Source organism: Opisthocomus hoazin, chromosome 8, assembly GCF_030867145.1.
Source record: "Opisthocomus hoazin isolate bOpiHoa1 chromosome 8, bOpiHoa1.hap1, whole genome shotgun sequence".
NCBI classification, from domain to species: domain Eukaryota; kingdom Metazoa; phylum Chordata; class Aves; order Opisthocomiformes; family Opisthocomidae; genus Opisthocomus; species Opisthocomus hoazin.
In genome coordinates this window covers 57,454,990-57,475,178 of record NC_134421.1, presented here as the reverse complement: position 1 = coordinate 57,475,178, position 20,189 = coordinate 57,454,990, and the positions used below count along the sequence as shown (strand labels likewise).

General features: G+C 38.3%; 1 protein-coding gene across 9 annotated transcripts in view; it reads left to right on the top strand.

Annotated features, from left to right (window-relative positions):
• The window catches only part of CPNE8 (copine 8), a 172,366-nt gene that overhangs the window by 20,767 nt on the left and 131,410 nt on the right, over nt 1–20,189 (top strand). For 7 of the 9 annotated variants that reach the window (XR_012764737.1, XM_075428246.1, XM_075428245.1 and 4 more), the window contains exons 4-6: nt 12,516–12,619; nt 16,112–16,151; nt 19,195–19,271. Coding sequence is in view for 8 of the 9 variants with exons in the window: in XM_075428246.1 (XP_075284361.1) it covers nt 12,516–12,619; nt 16,112–16,151; nt 19,195–19,271 (221 nt within the window). In the remaining variant the exon portion in view is untranslated. Of the gene's footprint in view, nt 1–10,930; nt 11,004–12,515; nt 12,620–16,111; nt 16,152–19,194; nt 19,272–20,189 lie in introns of all 9 variants that reach the window. The other 2 variants (XM_075428250.1, XM_075428251.1) reach the window with 2 other exon arrangements.

Sequence of the window (20,189 nt, the reverse complement as noted above, 5' to 3'; positions counted from 1 at the left end):
AGTGGATGTGGGTTTCAGTCTTGTTGAGATGGGAGAATTGAATTTGTCTCCTGCTTGGAGAAAAGCTCACACAATTGGGTAATACATGAAACATTGTACCTATTTCATTTGTAGTTTTTAGTTAAGTGCTGCTCTCTGTTGTTCTGAATTATGTACCAGACTTCCTCTCAGTATATCACATTCCTTTGATTTGTGTGAAGAAATGTCAGTTTGAGGACCCTAAATGGGGATTCACTAATCTTAATTAAATTGGCAGAAGTAGTGGATGTACACAGAGTTCTAAACGTCCGGATAGTTAACTGTGAAAACAGAGGAGTGTTTAGGTGACTAGGTAGCTTGGTGCGGTTTGGTAGTCAAGCCTAGATCATCACTAAGGCGTTTGAGTCCTTTTCTGGTCTAGGATTAAGAGGATTCTGTCAGAAATTCTGGCTTTTATTGTTGTCTAAGGTTCATATGTAATTTTGTGGAATTTTTGTACTTCTCTGGTGTAACTGTTAAACGAAGTATTATCCGTTTTTAATATCGTTAATTGCCCTGAAGGTAAAATTATAACATTATCACCTTACTTAGCAAATGTTCCATGTGCTCAATTTGAGGTGATTTAGGAGATTGTCGATGGAAAGATTCCATCTCCTCTCAATTTTAACAGATCCAAGTTTGTAATGGTTGAAGTGCGTCACCACCTTACAGCTTTGTATTGTTTTCTGCCTTTTTAACTCCTTGACCAAAGCAAAACCAGCTGAACAGGGCAACGTGCAACGTCATTGCTTGTGTTGCATCTTCGCGCCGATTAGAGAGTATCTTGTCTAGGTGATGCTCTTTGGCATGTGCTTTTGGTATCATATGCCAGTTTAGTAACTACAGGGGTTAAACTAGACTTTTGACATGGCAGTTGCTAGAAAATCTTAGTACTTTTTTTTATTTTAGACATCATCATCTCTGTCTTGTCTATCAGGAAAAGGTCTAGGTCTAGGTATTTACAACTCAATTGACTGTTTGACCTATTTAAAGTTAATGGAAGAAGATAACATCCTGAGGGCAGTTCACCAGATCTAATTTAAATGTCTGCATTAGCATTCTTTAGAAATGCCTCCAAGTGATGATCAAAAGCATAGGCTTTTGAATATGTCAGGTGTAAAGTTCGTTGAGTAGAATCCTGTTCCTAGTAGCTGTTATGACAGTCAAAATTCAGAGGTTGGCATGATAGAGGGGCTGAGTGAGGATTGCATTTTATATGATGTGGTGTATTATATTTATATCAGTGGTAAAAAACAAGGTGGTAGGTAGAAGATTAGTTGATACATATATTAGATGGGTAATCTCATATCTTTATTTTTGTGCTTTTGCTGCCTGCAGCGGTGAATGCACTAATAATGAGATTTTCAATAAAATTCTGTACATGTATCCATTTTGTTGCATTTAAACACTTACTAAATATTTCACTAGCTTGTAGAGGTGGAAGTCACCCAGAACTGTTTGGAGAAGACAAAACTGAGACAAAGAATAAGTGCCTGATGATATGTGTGGACATTAAAGAATGGTGTTCGGTCATGGCAACTTTACCTTGTTGCTGTTCCATATCCTTTCATGCATGGTTCTCTTCCTTCTTTCGCCTAATCACTTTCTTTTGAACACTGCGTAAAATGCTTGGGGATCATAAATGCAGTAAACTATTTCATAATCTCCATAATTTCCCTAGCACTCTGTTCTAACAGTGTGCTTTTTTTCCTCTTCAACTAAGCTATTCAGATGGATTCAATACAATAGTTAAATCAAACCCTTCATTTAATGAAGGGTAGGTGGTTTCTGGGCACTGACTCCTGTTTGCCTGTGGTACAGATTCCAGTGTTTTTGCGCAGTGCTAGTCTTGCATTCCAAATCCTCACCAAAGAATTAAAATGTTTTGTTCTCAGTTTAATAGGGTGTTGTTTTTCAAAACAGTTTCTCCGTTTTCACTTCCAGTGTGATCATCAGGTATTTCAGTTAATATAATTGGCAACAAATGCATCGTCAGAATCTGAGCTTTGGTTCTAAAATATTTACTTCCACTTACTTTGTGAGGACACATTTGAAATATGGCTAAGTGTAACTTATTGTTATCTGCAGAAGCCTTAAATAACATATTGAAAGAATCTGAATTTCTTGATTTTGAAGAGGGTATTAATTCTGAAAACGGGAGGGAGCACGTCAAAGATGAATGTTAAATAAATAATAGTCATTGTAAAATACTCCACCACCTGCAATTTTGCTGGCAATATCCACCAATGGTAGGTGTTAAGGAACTGCCTATGGAGCGAGTCTCTGAGCTTCTGGTCCATCTACTGTAAAAGAATGTGTTGGATGCAGATTAAATTTGTATACCTGTCTGGATGTCTGTTCTCTCACTGGTCCTTCTCATGATGATTTCCAGCTTCTTGAGCTGCCAAATGTTACTTTATATCCTCAGTAAATTTCCATTTGTCTTCTAAAATTGTTCATGGCTTCCCATTCTTCAGGCCTTCCTGTTCATTAGTTCTGTTCAAGTTGTATTTTAATCTGGAATAAATACGCTGGAGACAAGAAAAAGCATCTTTTCTGATTGAGTCATCAAATTGAGAGAGAAGGCAGTTAGGTAAGGTTGTAATGGAGTCCCAAGATAGCAAAGGTGACCAGTTTGTAAAGAAATTAAAAAATACTGTCATGAGCTCTACCTGGTCCTTATACTGTACAGTTTATCAACAAGAGAGACTTCTCCCTTTATGTGCTCACATTGTTTATTCAGCCATCCTAACTTCTATATTAAGTTAGCTGTCACTTTTTTTCCTCATGTGCATGCAGTATTTCATTCATCCATATGGAATTTCATCTGCTATTTTATTGTCCGATCACTCAGTATGAACAATGTTGTTCTGCCAAGTCTTTATAGTTGCCTTTTATATATTTATCCTGTTTAATTCTGTAGAAATCTATGTTTTGTAACCTTATTTTTGAGTCCCTGCTCCAGATCATTTAGATGTGTATGGTACTGCATGGGTCTATCCATGGACATCCACGTCTCCAGGAACTTGAGACTTTGCAAGTTTTCATCCAGCAAATTGGCTGCTTATTCTCATGTTTGCTTTCCTGCCTACTAATAAACCAATTAATTATTGCAATAAAAAAGTAATTGATTAGTACATTATAATTAATGATAATTAACTTGACATTAATTTCTCTCCAAGAGGTGAATATCTTCCAATTCTGTCACAAGATATTAGATGATGGTGTTCCCTAGAACTCAGTTTTGGGGCCAGTCTTGTTTGATATCTTTATCAATGATCTGGACGAGGGGATCGAGTGCACCATCTAAGTTTGCAGATGACACCAAGCTGGGCGGGAGTGTTGATATGCTGAAGAGTAGGAAGGCTCTACAGAGGGATCTGGACAGACTGGATCGATGGGCTGACGCCAACTGTATGAGGTTCAACAAGGCCAAGTCCCGGGTCCTGCACTTTGTTCACAACAACCCCACGCAATGCTACAGGCTTGGGGAAGAGCTGCTGGAAAGTTGCCCAGTGGAAAAGGAGGTGTTGGTCGACAACTGGCTGAACATGAGCCAGCTGTGTGGCCAAGAAGGCCAATGGCATCCTTGCTTGTATCAGGAATAGTGCAGCCAGCAGGAGTAGGGAGGTGATTGTGCCCCTGTACTCAGCGCTGGTGAGGCCGCACCTGGAGTACTGTGTTCAGTTTTGGGCCCCTCACAACAAGAAAGACATTGAGGTGCTGGAGCACCAAACTGGTGAAGGGTCTAGAGAACAAGTCCTGTTGAGGAGTGGCTGAGGGAACTGGGGCTGTTTAGCCTGGAGAAAAGGAGGCTCAGAGGAGACCTTATAGCTTGACAGCTACCTGAAAGGAGATTGTAGAGAGGTGGGGGTTGTTCTCTTCTCCCAAGTGACTAGCGATAGGACGAGAGGAAGTGGCCTCAGGTTGTGCCAGGTGTGGTTTAGATTAGATATTAAGAAAAATTTCTTCACCAAAAGGGCTAGCAAGCACTGGAACAGGCTGCCCAGGGCAGTGGTAGAGGCACCATCCCTGGAAGTATTTAAAAGATGTGTGGGTGTGGTGCTTGGGAACATGGTTTAGTGGTGGACTTGGCAGTGTTAGGTTTACAGTTGAACTCGATGATCTTAAGGGTCTTTTTCAACCTACAAGATTCTATGATTCTGTGATAATCCTGCTGATTTTGTTCAAAGTGGATACTTATTCATGTGTCTAGTAGTTAAACATTTCACTGCAGCATCTACCAGTTTGATTACCGTTTGAACCATAAGAACACATGCATTTGAGTCTACTTTGCAGATTTTAAAGGCTATCTTAATGAAAATGGCAAGGGCTAGGTGTTTTATAATCAATATTTATTGGGATTTAGATTTTGGGTTTTTTTAGAGTACCGGTGAAGTTTCTTTGGAACAATAGCTTGTATCTCCTTTAGGAAAGGGACATGACAAATAGGAATGTAGTTTGTAGCAGATCAGTAGAAAAAGTTTCAGTACAAGAAAGTATGAGTTCCTGCATACATGTTAGAGGAATGTTGTGTTTTTTCTGATAATTAGGAGGAGTTTATATATAAAAAACATTATTCTTACTTTGGGACAAACACACTGCAGAACATTTTATGACTATGCTTTTCTAGAGTGGATTTGGCAGTTGTGAATTTTTTGTTTGTTTCCTTGTAGTCTCTGTAATTCTGATTAGTTGAGACTTAATTGTTATTATAACAGACTCATTTTATTGGTACTGCATGTCTTTCTCCGTAATTCAAGTTTCTTATTTCTTCTGTTCACGTGTAGTGAACTAGATTACAAATTCTGAGAAGAGAATTATCTTTTGTTGTGTATTAATATATCATTTTGTGGAGTGACCTTCCAATGAAGAGTGTTATCTGGAGCTTCCTAAAGAATTTTCAAAAGCCATTTAGATCAGAGCCAAGAACCTAGTGATAGTTTAAAGCATCCTTTCAGTTCTTTGGTTTTCTCGAATTGTAACAGAATCCTAGTTCTGACTGTTCACGTTTTGAGAAGGATATTTAAAAGACAAAAGCCTAGAGATTAAGGTAGTGAATTATTAAAAAATAAAAGAACATATGTTACACTGAAAAACTTGAGCTCAAATTACTTTCCTAATGAAAGAATGAATCGGCTATAAATATTAACACTAAGGACAGAAGGCCAACCGTGTCCTGGGCTGCATCAAAAGAAGTGTGGCCAGCAGGTGGAGGGAGGTAATTCTGCCCCTCTACTCTGCTCTGGTAAGAGCCCACCTGGAGTCCTGCGTCCGGCTCTGGAGCCCTCAGCACAAGGAGGACATGGAGCTGTTGGAGTGGGTCCAGAGGAGGGCCACCAAAAACGATCAGAGTGATGGAACACCTTTCCTGTGAAAAAGGCTGAGAGAGTTGGGGCTGTTCAGCCTGAGAAGAGAAGGCTCCGGGGAGACCTTATAGCAGCCTTCCAGTACATGAATGGGGCCTTCAAGAAAGACGGGGAAAATATTTTCAGCAGGGCTTGTTGCGATAGGACAAGGAGTTACGGCTTTAAACTAAGGAAGGGTAGATTTAGACTATATATATGGAAGGCATTTTTTACGATGAGGGTGGTAGATGCCCCATCCCTGGAAACATTCAAAGCCAGGCTGGGCGGGGCTCTGAGCAACGTGGTCTAGTTGAAGATGTCCCTGCTCACTGCAGGGTGGTTGGGCTAGATGACCTTTAAAGGTCCTTTCCAACCCAAAGCATTCTATAATTCTGTGATAATGGAAAGCATTTCTGTCTGATGAAGATATAGAAAGATCTAAAAGATGGAAAAGGAAATAAAAATCAGGCAAGAAACAAGAACTTATTTTTCAGAATGAAAGTGCTTAATTACTGGATTAACTTCATTGCTATTGTGGTAAAACACTGCAAATTTAAAACAAAACAAAACAAAAACAAAAAAAGAGGGCTTACTAGATATTATTCTTAAGTTCACTCATGGCCATAAAGTTGAAGCAAGAGTTAATTTAGAGAATTCATATAGAAGTTGGTTAGCAGAGTTTTGGGTTAGACCCTCATAGTTGCAGAGTTTGGTTTGTATCTTTGATATTGGACTTACCCAACTTGCTTGTCTTCTAGAACTCTGATGTTAAAATGAAGATTATGATTTTCCATTAACCTCATAGTCCGTTAGGCTGCATCACTAGATTGAGATGCTGTAAAAATTCATATGACTTAAATAAACTTTAAAAATCCCATTCTACCAGGAGAGCTTGAATTATGAAGTGACAAAGACTTCCATCTCAGGAAAATCCAGAAAAGGGACTCTGTTCTTGATTTTCTTTGTTGAACGTTTATTTTCCTTTAAATAGTTAAACTGATTCTGTTAATCTCCTGAATAATGTTTCTAAAGGTATTTGCTTGTTGACCATGTTAAGATTTTAGCTTTACACAGCTGTTACTGGGGAAACTAGGCCATGTGGAGAACTAATTAGCTATGTTATTAGTTGTGACTGGGTTTTAGAAATAACCTGTTCATCCTGAAAAAGGCTATGGGTAATTGGGAATACAGAATCACAGAATGGTAGGGGTTGGAAGGGACCTCTGTGGGTCATCTAGTCCAACCCTCCTGCCGAAAAAGGGTCACCTGCAGCAGGCTGTAGAGGACTTTGTCCAGGCGGGTCTTGAATATCTCCAGAGAAGGAGACTCCACAACCTCCCTGGGCAGCCTGTTCCAGTGCTCCGTCACCCTCAGAGTGAAGATATTCTTCCTCACGTTCAGACGGAACTTCCTGTGCTTCGGTAATACAGATTTAAAGAGATGATGCTTTGTATAGCTGTAAAGTGATTTTTAGAGGCCAACATTTTAATGTCATCTCTCAGATAAATTTTAATAGTAATTTGTCAGTTGAGTAGTTGGTTATGTTAGTTCAATGTGAAGGAATCATGTGTGTAGCCCTTGGAGAAAAGAAAACAGACCGAAAACCTGAAGCCTTAACTTGAAAAAAGTAATTCAAAATAATTTAAAGAAAAGTTAGTAGTGCCACTGAACTCAGTCTCTTGAGTTTTGTAACAATTTCAGTGTAACTGATGGGAGATAAAGTTAGCGATGGTAATGGGCATTCTGTTAGGCTTTCTCTGGTCTCAGTGCGATTCAGTCATCAGCATATTGCATATTGTTTTAGTGATACCCTTCTGTCATGCATTTTAAATCAAGTCCAAAAGATTTCCCAAGTGTAACGTGGTTATAGTGTAAAGTGAAATATTGTTTAATGTAAAAAATGCAGATTTGAAGGGACAAAAAGTACTTACAAATTTATGCTATTTCACTGTTTTAAAAAATTAAAACTGACATTTAGCTGCCATTTTATAACTACTTTTTTTCTCCTTTTGAAGTAACTTTTCCTTTGAATTCATACACAGTTCTATTTCTAATGGAACTATAAAACTTAAAAACCTGAGATAAGAAATATAACATAATCATGGAATAATTTAGGTGAAGGGACCTTTGTGTTACCCAGCCTCCTACTCATCTGTGTCTGGTTCATCCTCGTGATCCATGCAAGATCATCTTCAAATTTAAACTATGTTGCTCAGGGCCTTTCCCAGCTAAGGTTTGAAATTCTCTAATGGCTGAGACTGGACAACTCTCTGGGCAACCCATTGCAGTGCTTAATCACTGATTCTGGGAGAGTGTTTCACTATATCCGTTCATAATTTTCTGTGTTGCAACTTTTGACTGTTGCACCTTGTCCTTTTGTTGTGCTCCCTGTGAACTGTCTGGCTCTATTTTCTATAATGCTGTTTAGGTAGTGGAGGATGGTGGTGGGAGTAGATCTTCCCTAAATCTTCTCCAAGCTGAAGAAACTGAGCTCCATCAGCTTTTCATCAAGTTGTGTGCTCCATCCTGCTGATTGATTGAGCGTTTTTTTGGGGTTTTTTTAGGGTCCATTTAACTGAACTACCTCCAGTCTGTTGATTCAGTTGTATGTAGAACCCCAAACTGGACCCACTTTTCCAGGTGGGGCCCCACATGTGTTGAATAGAGGGGGAATAATTGTTGCCTTTGATCTGCAGGCTGTGCTGACCCTAGTATGACCAATATGTTGTTAAACCCTCACAGCTGCACCAGGACCTTTTCTGCACAGCTCATACCCCACCACTCGGTCTCCAGTACCAGTACAAGGACTTTGAATATGTCTTTGTTGAACTCAGTGCTAGGGTCCACGAGGCTGTATAAATAAGCTGGGTTTCTTGTCTGAGATGAGTGTCTCTGTCCCCCTCCTGTCACAAACGTTTCAGGGTATCACAGAATCACAGAATGTTTGGGGTTGGAAGGGACCTCTGTGGGTCATCTAGTTCAACCCCCAAGGGAAACTGTGCTTTCCTTTACCTAGCAATGTGCCTGTGTCTTGCTTTTTCATGCACTTGTAGAAGTTGTCATGCCTCCAGTCACTTAGTACCTTCTATCTGAGTGCAATACAGATGTTTTCTGAGCGTGCAAGCCCAACATCCTGTGCAGCATTAGGGACAGCATTACCAGTGCGTCAAGGTGGGTGATCCTTGCCCTCAGTACCAGTGGGACCATAGCTGGAGTGCTGTGTCCAGTGCTGGGCTCCCCTGTGTCGGAAAGATACGGACATACTAGAGTGTGTCCAGCAAAGGGCCACAAAGATGCTGAAGGGACTGCAGCAGCTCTCATATGAGGAGAGGCGGAGAGAGCTGGGATTGTTCAGCTCAGAGGAGGAAGGAAGGGAAGGCTTACTTTTTGTCTGTGTTTATAAATACCTGATGTGAGGCACTAAAGGCGGCAGAGACGGACTATTCTCAGCTGTATCCAGTGGAAGGACAAGAGTCAATGGCTACAAACTGAAATACAGAAAATTCTGTTTAAACAGAAGAAAAAAAACATTTTACTGTGAAGGTGATCGTATACTGGAACAGGTTGCCCAAAGAGGTTATGGAGTCTCTATCCTTGGACGTACTCAAAACCTGAGACTGGACAACCTACTTGAGCTAAGCTTTCTTTGAGCAGGAAGGTGGAACTGGACTATCTCCTGAGTTGTCTTCCCACCTCAGGTATTCTATGATTCTTGTCTGTTTTTCTTAGCCATTAATTTTCTTTTCCTCTGAATGGCTTTTGTGAAGTCAAGTTTATCCTCCTGTTGTGCAAACTGCTTTTACTATTTCAAGAAGGATCAAGAAAATGGTCTGTTTATCAAGGTGTCAAGCCAGAGGTTTGTCAAGAATGGTATTAGTGCCCATAAAAGGACTCTTTGGACAAGTTATCCTCTGAGCTCACTTAGTTGTTTTGGGCTTGTGCCTTTCAATTTAGATGATGACTTTGGCAGCAGAAAGTGAACTTTCTTAGGGTATAACTCCCTGTGTTCTTTGTTCCTCTGTGTCTTCCACATATATAGAAGAGTAGACCCTGCATGATTGAAGATCCTTTTACTCTTCTTCAAGCTTGTCTTAATCTGAGGATTTAAAGAACTTCAGTAACCTTTCTTTTCCTGCCTGATGGCTAAGGAGTCCCCCAGGACGATTTGCTACTTGAATCTGCACAGGCTGGGACATACTTTCATGAATGTCTTTGTATATGTGTCTGATTCTGTTGGACATAGCATGAGAGACTGCCAGAACTTAACAAGTGTTCTTTGCTTACCTGCTGTGCCTCTGGTAGCTTTGCTGGTTACAATGCAGTCGTGCTTGGATCTTCTTTTTGAAGGTCTAGAGTAGGTCAGCATTTATCAGATTTCAGTATTAAGGGTAAATTTCCTCTTTGTGCAGCTGATTCTAGTCTTTGAGAGAATTTGGGCAGTTGACTGTAAGAGTGCAAGTGGAAGAAGCAGGACACTTGCAAGGAAAAAAAATACATAGATGAGATGTATTCCTGTTCAGAACTGCAAAATGGATGGTCCTTATGACCTCATTGTTTTCCTTTCTCATTCCTGGTTTGATAAACTGCTGTTTACTGGCATGTGTCAGGGATTGGCTTCTCATTTTCAGCACATACCTTCAAACAGTGCTAAATGCTTAGATATTGCTGCATATTTCATTTTATCAGCCATTCCAGTTTTCAGTTTTTCCTGGCTCCAGTATTGTTAAGTCTTATAAAGCATGCAGCTGACAGGGGAAGATTTCATTAATAAACATTGAGATTTATTTGACCTGGAAACTGATTGGAGGCTTTGAATGTACATAAAACTTGAATGCTACTATTCAGAGGGGACAGAAAGGCCCTTTAGCCCAGGCAAGTTTCTACACTTAGGGAACTTATACTTTCTATTCTAGCCATACTTATTCGCATAGAAATGCCAACTTTCTACTACTGCTGTTCTTTCTCATTGATTAATACTTGGCCATAGTAGTCACCAGTGTTGGTTCAAGATAGTGTTTTTCAGAGCACTCTGCCTGTCAACCTTATCCCAGTGTTTCAGAGAATACCTTGAATCATTTCTCAAGAGACTGTTTTTTGTCGGAAACGATCAAATTATTTGTTCACATTCTGATCTGTTTCCAGGATCACATGCATCCTGTGCTAGTCCTCTCTTAAGAGACTCAGGGATTTTTATTTTGAATATCCAGTATCTTCATCGCTCTGGAGTGCTTCTGGAGGTTTCTCCTGTCCATGTCTGCGTAATGCTTACCGCCTTCATAGCTAATGCTTTGGCTTAGGAGAGTTGAAGAAATGCAATGATTGCTAATGAGTAATCTTGCTTTCTAAACAATTTGTGCCTTAGGACACATTCAGAAGCCTTCTTGCAGGGAGTATCAAAGTTGCAATGAGACCAGGGAATCTTTGCACCTGGGTTTTAAGAAATGATGTGAAGTCTTGGCAAAGGGGCATGCTGATTGACACTATGTGTTAAATATTCTTTGCCTTTTTATTTTGAGATTATATTGTTCAGTGGGAAGATAGATTTGCTTCTCTGTCTTTTATAGGAAGTGCTGGAATATGGAGATTTCTGAATAAGACTGTCCCAATTGAACATCTCACAGCATAGCCAAAGTGAAGGTACCTAACAGGATTCAAGCACACTCTGTAAAGATGCGAATCACCACTGTGTCACTTCTGAGGATTGTTCCTTTTCCTGAGACTTTATAGAGCTGTGTCTTGAAGATATGTTGACTTTTGTGGAACATTTTGCTGTACCTGAGACCTATGGGTGTATAGTTGCTTTTTGCAAAGCATTCGTCCTCTTAGATGCAGGCCCACTTCTCCAGATGACCTGTGGAATGAATGGTGCTTGGAGTCAGTCTCCTGCAGCTCAAATGCATGCATGCACAGTCACTCAAAGGAGAAAAAAAGAGTTGCTGACAGTGATGGGAGTTTCTTTAAAGCACACAAATAATGTAGCTGGAGTTCTTTATCATTTTATTTTAATAAGAATCAAGCAGTGAAAAGAAATTGCTTAATTTTGAGAGGAAGAGACAGTGGAGTATGCTCTGTCCTTTTGTATCACGTAGAAGTATGCAGGGGCCGGGTTAGGGAGACTCCTGTTGGAGGCTTAGGGGCTCTGGGCAGGTTATAGTGGTTAGATGTGGAAACATCTTTAGGAAATGGTTCTCAAAAACCTTCAGTTACAAGAAGGTTTATTCTTGCTTTATCCATGTTTATCAATTTAATGAAGTCCTGTCAATGAAGAGGTTGGCAGTCTTTGAGTCATTCGGGAGTCTCTAGTCCCCAGTTGCAGTTTTGAGGACTCCTTAATGAAGACCTTTCAACAGACTGTCAAAAAGCTTTTCAGTAGGCCATATTCAAATATGTCTTGGTACGTTCAATGTGTAGGACAAAGTGAAATGCTTGTTTCAATAAGAACTCATGCTTTTTTGGTTTGTGTTCTGAGTATCTTGAAAGAACAGCTAAAACAAGAACAGAATTGTGGCATTGATATTTTATGATCAGTCATTTATATTTGTGACATATATGGATGGAAGTCAATCAAAACTTTTTTTAAATCAAGATTTTTTCAGCTTGGTGAGAGCTGAGGCTCTTCCTGTATAAACACCAAGAAAGCAAAGATATTTTGCGGAAAGCTCAGAGAGGAGAGATGGAGAGAGCTGAGCTGAAGTGACATAGGAACTGCATAATGCAAAAATGGTACATTTCTAATGGAAGGACTATGTTTCCTAATATTTAAAACTATCTGAACTAAGCAATATATGTAAGCTTTTGCTTGCTGTTGTCATTTTTTTTAAGGAAACAGTGGATTTTTATTTTGCAGAATTTCTTCCCCAAATTTTTGTGGATTCTGATCAGCTTTGGGAGCTGATGTTTATAAAGTTTAGGTCATACGATACAGAGCATGCACCACGCTCTATATTGAAATATGAGGTCTTCTGCCCTTCTGTCTTCATCCACATATAACTAATCTATTCATGTGAACACAGTCATGTTCTTTCATAGCATCTGTTTAAGAGATTTTTTTACAGGCTTTCGCATATCTCACACATTGCTGCTGTTGGCAGTCTATTTTATTATTCTTCTTTATAGCACATGGCTTAAACTTACACTTTTCTTTTACAGTTTGGAAGAACAGAAGTAATTGATAATACTTTAAATCCAGATTTTGTAAGAAAATTTATAATGGACTACTTCTTTGAAGAAAGAGAGAATCTTCGATTTGATTTGTAAGTTAACAATCTTTGACTCTGATATTGCAGCCTCTGTGAACATTAAATTTTGTCCAGCATAAAATTAACTTAAAAAGACAGAGTTTCTTTTGACAAGGTATACATTAACGAACATGATTGATTTGGCATTGTTTCCTCAGAATTAAATACGTAACATAATAATGACTGAGTTTTAAGAAATTAGCAGGTGTTAACTAGTCCAAGTACAGTCATACAATTATTACTTCTAAAAAGTAGCAAGCTAAGGATGTCAAAGTGTTAAAATATTCTTGCAGCATAGCTAATGAAACAGGTATGGACATACTGTCCAGAAATAAAATATTGTACAAGTAGTACAGAGCCAAAATTTTCTTTACTAAAATAAATGCCAATATGCATCTAAGTATATGGAATTTTAAGATTTTAAAATGAAAGCAGTTGTTCTAGAAGTATGGCTTTTGATGTTATTCCAGATGTATTCATTTCATTCCACTGGTGGAATTGGTTTGATTTTCACTTTTTTCTTTTGAAAACAGAGTTGAGAGTCCCGTCACAGAATCACAGAATGTTAGGGGTTGGAAGGGACCTCTGTGGGTCTAGTCCAGCCCCCCTGCTGAAGCAGGGTCACCTAGAGCAGTCACCAGGTCACCTTGCATGTCATCCGTTACATTTCACCCCACTCTCATTATTTCAATCTTTGCGATAATCAAGCTGGTCTTGTTTTTTTAATTCTCATCCTCTTTTTTTTTTTAGCAATTCTTCCTAACCTTGCCCTATGAAAGAGCACTTGAACAACCCTCATAGGTCATTAAGGGAAAGCCATTCACTCGGTTTTGCAGTATAGTGTGCATAGTGGCCACAATTTTTCTTTACATGTCCTTTTTAGTTGAAGAACATTTTTCCTATTTCTTTGTTTCCTTTGCAAGATGTACTGTAGCTTGAGTTTTGTCAGTTCTTCTTCTGTGTTCCTAAGATTTCTGCCTCTGCCTTAATGTGTAATTCTTTTAGTTTATTTGTTCTTGAGAGACATTTAGGAGAATTATCTGTTAAGTTACTTAGAGAATAAATATGTAAAGGAAGATACAGTGTAGTCTGCCTTCCTATACTTTCTAATCCTAAAGATTGAGGTCTTCTGATATGCTTTATGGAACAGAGACAAATCCTACTCGGGTGTTGATTATAGTAGTGTATGTACTATAAATTGTAGTGTTATCACTTCCCAATTTAAAGTTACATTGCAGGTTTGCCTTGATATAGAAACTGCATTTATTGCATTTCTGTCTGGTAGACAGCAAAACAGGTGAAGAAAGACTTCATGATTTGCCTAAAATCTTCTACCAAGTTCATGGTAAAGCCATTTTTAAATCTTCTAGGCTTTAGTCTTGATGTGGTATTTACTTATCCAAGTAATTGCTTCAAAGTGACTCTGACAGTCTTCTGATTGCCCCCCTCAGTTTCTGGAATGCAAATCAATCTGTACATTAAGCAGGGTGTAAAATAAACAGGGCAGCGATCACATTAGTCATGATTTTTCCCATAGCAGTGAAAGAATAAGTATGATCATAGAATCATAGCATGCTTTGGGTTGGAAGGGACCTTTAGAAGTTATCCAGTCCAACCCCCCTGCAGTGAGCAGGGACATCTTCAACTAGATCAGGTTGCTCAGAGCCCCTGTCCCACCTGACCTTGAATGTTTCCAGGGATGGGGCCTCCACTACCTCTCTGGGCAACCTGTGCCAGTGTTTCACCACCCTCATTGTAAGAAATTTCTTACATCTAGTCTAAATCTAGCCTCCCTTAGTTTAAAGCCATTACTCCTTGTCCTGTCACAGCAGGCCTTGCTAAGAAGTTTGTCCCCATCTTTCTTATAAGCCCCCTTTAAATACTGGAAGGCTGCTATAAGGTCTCCCTGCAGCCTTCTCCAGGCTTAACAACCCCAACTCTCTCAGCTGTTCCTCGTAGGAGAGGTGCTCCTCTGGCTGATAAATGTGTGTTAGCAAAGTTAATAAAGTTACATGTGCTTTTGCTGATTTTGTTTTAAGTTGCCAGCAGGGTGTACTGAAATACTCTTGAATGACAGCGTTTCCTATATCGTGGAAACAAAAATATTTTTCTTTAGCTGTAAATGTCTTTTTATAGCATGTCAGAGTGCTTCCTTAAGGTCACAAGAAGTGTTGGGGGGGTGAGTGAAGAATCAAGTTCCATTGTGTTCAATACACAGACAGTAGCTAGCTGTTTCCATCCAGACTTCAACTCTTTCAAGGATTGAAAGGAAATACTCAATGCTGAGATAGATTACAGGGTGCGTCTAGATGGCTAGATACAAATTCTTTCATCTTCACCATGGAAGCCTGGTGCAGACTTTATTTTTTATTTTAGAAGTTGGGTTTAATGTCATTAAATCTACTGAATATAAGTGTTGTCTACTATTTAAAGTAACTTTAAGTAACAACTAGTTGCTTTGTGAAATAAAAGATTGTCCTCCAAGTGTAGGTAAAGCATCAGCAGAATAAAGACACAGTTGGGACTGTGCAGGAATCTCGATTTAGTTGCCTGTTGCTTCTCGTAGGATGCATGTATGTTGTGGGGGGGAGGCAGTGCAATAGAAGAGTGAAAGAAATGTGCCAAGAAAGAGAAAGCCAGGCTCAGTCTAGACAAAGAAAGGAAAGTCTGTAAAGAACTTCTAGATAAGTGCTATTTACTGCCATTGTGGATTATCTGGACACAAGTCTGTTCTGAACTCATAGGTGAGTAATTGTTTCTAATCTTTGCCTGCAAATGACCATATAGCCGTAGTCTGTGAATTTACTGTACAGCCCTGTAACAATGACAGATGAGAAATGAAAAATGGTAGAACTCGGGGTTAAAAATGTGGATCTCGTGTAACTATTCAAGGATTAAAACTCCAATTTAGATCAGGAAAGAAGCAGCTTTAGAAAGCTGCCTTTCTGAAATTCCTCAGTAAAATTGTGTACTATGGTTGGCCAAAGTGTTGTTTTTCAGAGAAACTCCTCATACGATTTACTTTTTTTTGCAACCAAAAGAAAGCAGCAAGCATGCCTCTGATTTTTGGTGTTCTGATAAATGAGTATGAGCCCCCTCCTAACCTGTACAGCCACTAGTGTCTCAGGCCCCTTTCTGTTCATATTTGATGATTTGTTACTGATTTTGCCAATGAATTAGTTCTTTGTTTTAGTTGTGTAGCTAACCCTCAGGTCAAATTACACCAGACAGTATGCAATTACTTTTTTTTTTTTCTTTAAACTCATGTTAACTCATGTTAAACTCGTGTTAAACTCATGAAAACTGTTTCATTTCAAATAACTAGTGAACTGTAATCCTGTAATCTGTGATCATTCAATATGTTTTCCTTGCTGGTGAGACTTCCATTCATGTATCTGTTTGTGTAAAATTCACACATTGAAAGAATTGTTTGATTTTTGACATTGTCTTCAGATCTGTCATCTGGCAACTCTGATATAACTTTCCTTTTTTTTTTTTCTTTTTAAGCTACGATGTTGACTCAAAGAGTCCTAATCTATCAAAACATGTAAGTTTTTCTTTGCTGTTATGCTTTCTTGTGCTGAAATGCTTACGCTTTCCTAAATGTGTTTAGTTTCTTTTGACTGTAATACCAGATGCATTGAGACAATTACAGTGATTGTGCTGTTCTTAATAACATATATAATGCCCGTGAGTATAATTTCGGTGGGACGTTCCTTCTGTAAAGAGCATATCTAAGCATACCTGTATACCTTTTCGGGTATATGATGTGATGCCTTTTGGTGATACTTCTGTAGGTTCTAAAAATTGTAAACGTGTTTTGGTTGTGTCCCAATTAATATTAGTTGCAATCTTTTGTGCTCATGTCATCTTGAAGTGGAAGAGATTAAATAGTAACTTTAAAATTGAGAGATGCGAGAGTAGAATTCAGAGGCTTCGGAGTGCATTTTTTTCAAATAAATACAGGAGTGCTTTGATAAGAGAAGCTTTAAGAATCTGGAGCAAAGAAAAAGAGAATAAGGGAAGGAATGTTGTGTGTATGTGCTTCACAGTGGAAAGATAATACTTTTAGCCATTGATCTCAAGTTAGATCCTCACTGTAAAGATTTAAAGCCTCTGTCAAACTCCATCCCTGTCATCATGGACAGGTGGTCTGAATAACTGCAGTGCTAGCTAGGAGGATGCAGAAGATAGAAGTCTTCCCTATGCTGTCCTCAACAAGGGTAAAGCCTCATCCTGGGCTTCTGCCCAAGATTGTTTGCACTTCTGTAGTAACTAGTTTATCTGAATTATTTTCTTTTTTCCCCAAAACATACTTCTTTGTACAAAAACCTCATAATAAAGTTTTAAGAAAAAAGACAAGACACAAAGTAAGTTAGTCACTGTAGAAATGCAAAGAAAGATATATGCAAATATATAGTCTAGATTTCATTGTTTGATTACTGGAACAGGAACTGAAGGTTTGAGTATCTTGCTGAACCCATAGAAAAAAAGGGCAAAACAATGAGGAAACAAACCAATGTTCTGAAAACTATTCAAGTAGATCCTGAATTACTTATGCGCCTGTTACTTTCTAATTAGTACAGGCTAAGCATATTCAGACACATTAGGTCCCATTTTCTAAACAGTGCCAATTTCCTGGAATCTTCAATTGTGGAGGGAAGCTTTATTCTTTAGGCATTAATATCAGAAATATCTATTTCCCTCCGCTGTCTTTAAGAGGAAAACTGTACAAGTTGGTGTAGACTTGGTATCTGTGCTGAAGACGTCCGACCTATGCCATATAGTATTATGCATGCGAAGACGATGACAGCTCTGAGAACCCTGTGAAAGGTGGTAGCTGGAAATGTGTTTCTTAACCACAGCAATTAATTTCCATCATTTCCCAAGTGCTCAAGGTTGGTCTGGATTGTTCCTTTTGCTGCCAGCTTTCTGTGTCCCTTTCCTGTAGCTCTTAAGAATCTGGGCAGTGAGTATGTAGGAAGTGAGCAGAGCTTTGCTCATATCCATGTGCCAGGAGCTTAGTGTTTCTGAAAAATGTCAGGCCAGTAGTATTTGCATAGCTAGATGGCTCATGTATTGTAGTCACCTCGTGGAATAAGATCTTCCCTGTTCCTAAAAATAGCTGTTGACCCATTCCTTTGGAAATACTGGGCAGTGTCATTTAATAGTTGAACAGTTTGGGGGATCAAAGAATCATCCTGGAGAATTTCAATGTCAGTGACACAGTTTTGGCAAAATGAGAAGCAACTCAAGCAAGTTTTGTAGTGGATGTATGAAGTAACCAGACTAGACAGTGCTGCCATTCTCTCTGTCTGTAATAACGTTTACGAAACTGGCTACTTGAAATTAGACTTTCATGTTCATGGTGACTTCCTGATTTAAGAAAAAACCAACAGAGTAATGAACAATTGCTGTTAATAACAGACTGTGGAACTAATAGGAATTAATCATACAAACTGCACACACAAAAAAAAAATGAAAATTGTGGAATACATAGTTTCAGTGTAGAAGATGGTGTTATTTTGGAATATATCATGCCTGAAGTTTTTAAAAATTAATGAGGAGCTGAGTATTTTCAGATGAATTTTAGCAATTTTAAAAGACTTAATCTTTGTGGAAACAGTGTTTCAGTGTGAGATCAGTTAAAAGACATGGTTCAAAAATTTATTTTTTGCAGGGTTATTTTCCTTTTCAGTGGGATTAAGTTCTCAGATCCAGGTCACTGTATGGACCCATAACTAACACAGCTCAGAGATGGGAATGAGTGGCCTGAGCTGAGAGAAGAGTCAGAACTACTTGCATAGATATTCCCTACTGTATGCAGTCTCATAAAGTTATGGCTGGCTGTATAGGAATTACAGTGTCTGGATTCTCGTTACTGTTTGTGAACAAATCTCACAAGCTGCTGTTGCCACTACTGCCAGTAATGCTGGGAGAAACAGCTAGCAAGCTCTTTCCACTTGCAAGATAAGGAGCTGCACTGCAGCATAATATTTTTCTCAATATACATACAACAGTTTGAAAATCCATTCATATTTACTTATGTTACAGGGAGATATAATATGAAAATGAGCTGATTTTTAGTGATATAGTTAAATTATAAAACACAAAAATGAAGTTTGTCCATAAACCAATGCTTGTGTTTAATTGTCAATCCAGGATGCTCATACAGATGCTGCACAGGCTTGAATTTCTGCCAACATAATTAACTTCTAAGAAATTAATAGAATCAGTGTAGAATCTTCATAAAACAGATTTATTAAAATCCTCCAGTTAAAGAAGGTAAAGAAACAGTGATGTTTCTATTGCTTTTAAATTTTTTCCATCTCAGTTTCATTTTTGTTGATGAAAAAGGCAATATGAAAACAGTAAATGGAATGCATTAGAATTACTTCTGTCAATGTAACCCAGTGTTATGGAAAATGTGTAATAGTGAGTCTGTTTTGTGATTCATTATTGCATAATTATTAAGATGCAATGTTCAGGAGAATATGTTCTACAATGGTGAAAAGCCCAGATAAATGGGAAACCAAATTTGTTTCAATGTGAAATATGAATTCTGAGTTTTTTATGTTACTGCTTTTCAGGATTTTTTGGGACAAATGTTTTGTACACTGGGAGAAATAGTTGGATCACAGGGGAGCAGACTGGAAAAATCAATTGTGTAAGTATGTCATTCTTGAATATTGGATGAATACATACTGCTTCATAAGGTGAGAGTTGTGGGCTTTTTTGCTGTGAGGTATCTTGATATACAGATTGACAGACATGGCTTCTAAGAGAGAAGAAATTGTTAGGTATAATAGAAGTCCTTCTTTATAGACTATGGTAATTTAAATTTCAATTTGGACAGTTAACAAAGGAATTGCCTCATGCAAAAATTTTTTCAACTTCATTACATCTTGTATTAGAAATAGTTTGAGTATGCTAATCTTAAAAATGTTTTTATTTCTAGTTTTCAAGTTAACACATATATCTTTATTACCTTTTGTTCAAGCATCAAGGAAGAAAACCCTGTTTCAAATCCGAACATTCCTCCTTGTGTTTCTATTGTTCCCAATAATACAATTCCTAAACAATAAGGCAATCCAGAAGATCAAATATTTCCTATTTATCCTACTAATTTTATCAAAAACTTTCTGATCAGTCAGTTTTTCTCCCACTGAGAGTATTTTGATGTTTATAAACCATTGTTCGTAAGGATGTACAGATATTTAGAGATTAATTATATGAACAATCTTCATTTTCTGTTCCTAAGTAATGTTTGAGTAATTGAAAATGTTTTACGATTTTTATCTAAATATATATACTACGTGACACTACAAGCAACCATTTAAAGGTATAGCTGGACATTTCATGTGGTGGTAGTGTCTTTTGATTTGGAATATTTGTGGGGTTTTTTGTTTTTCTTTTAGTAGTAGTTGCACTGCACTGAATGATCATGAGTTTGATTACTCTGTCTGATGGAGTGTTCTTGTCCCATTTTAGTGGGTTCATTATGAGTAATATACCAGGGTTACTTCATTTACTTTTCTTTGTCACCGATTTCCTTATAAGGGCAAATGAACTTTTCAGGCTTAGC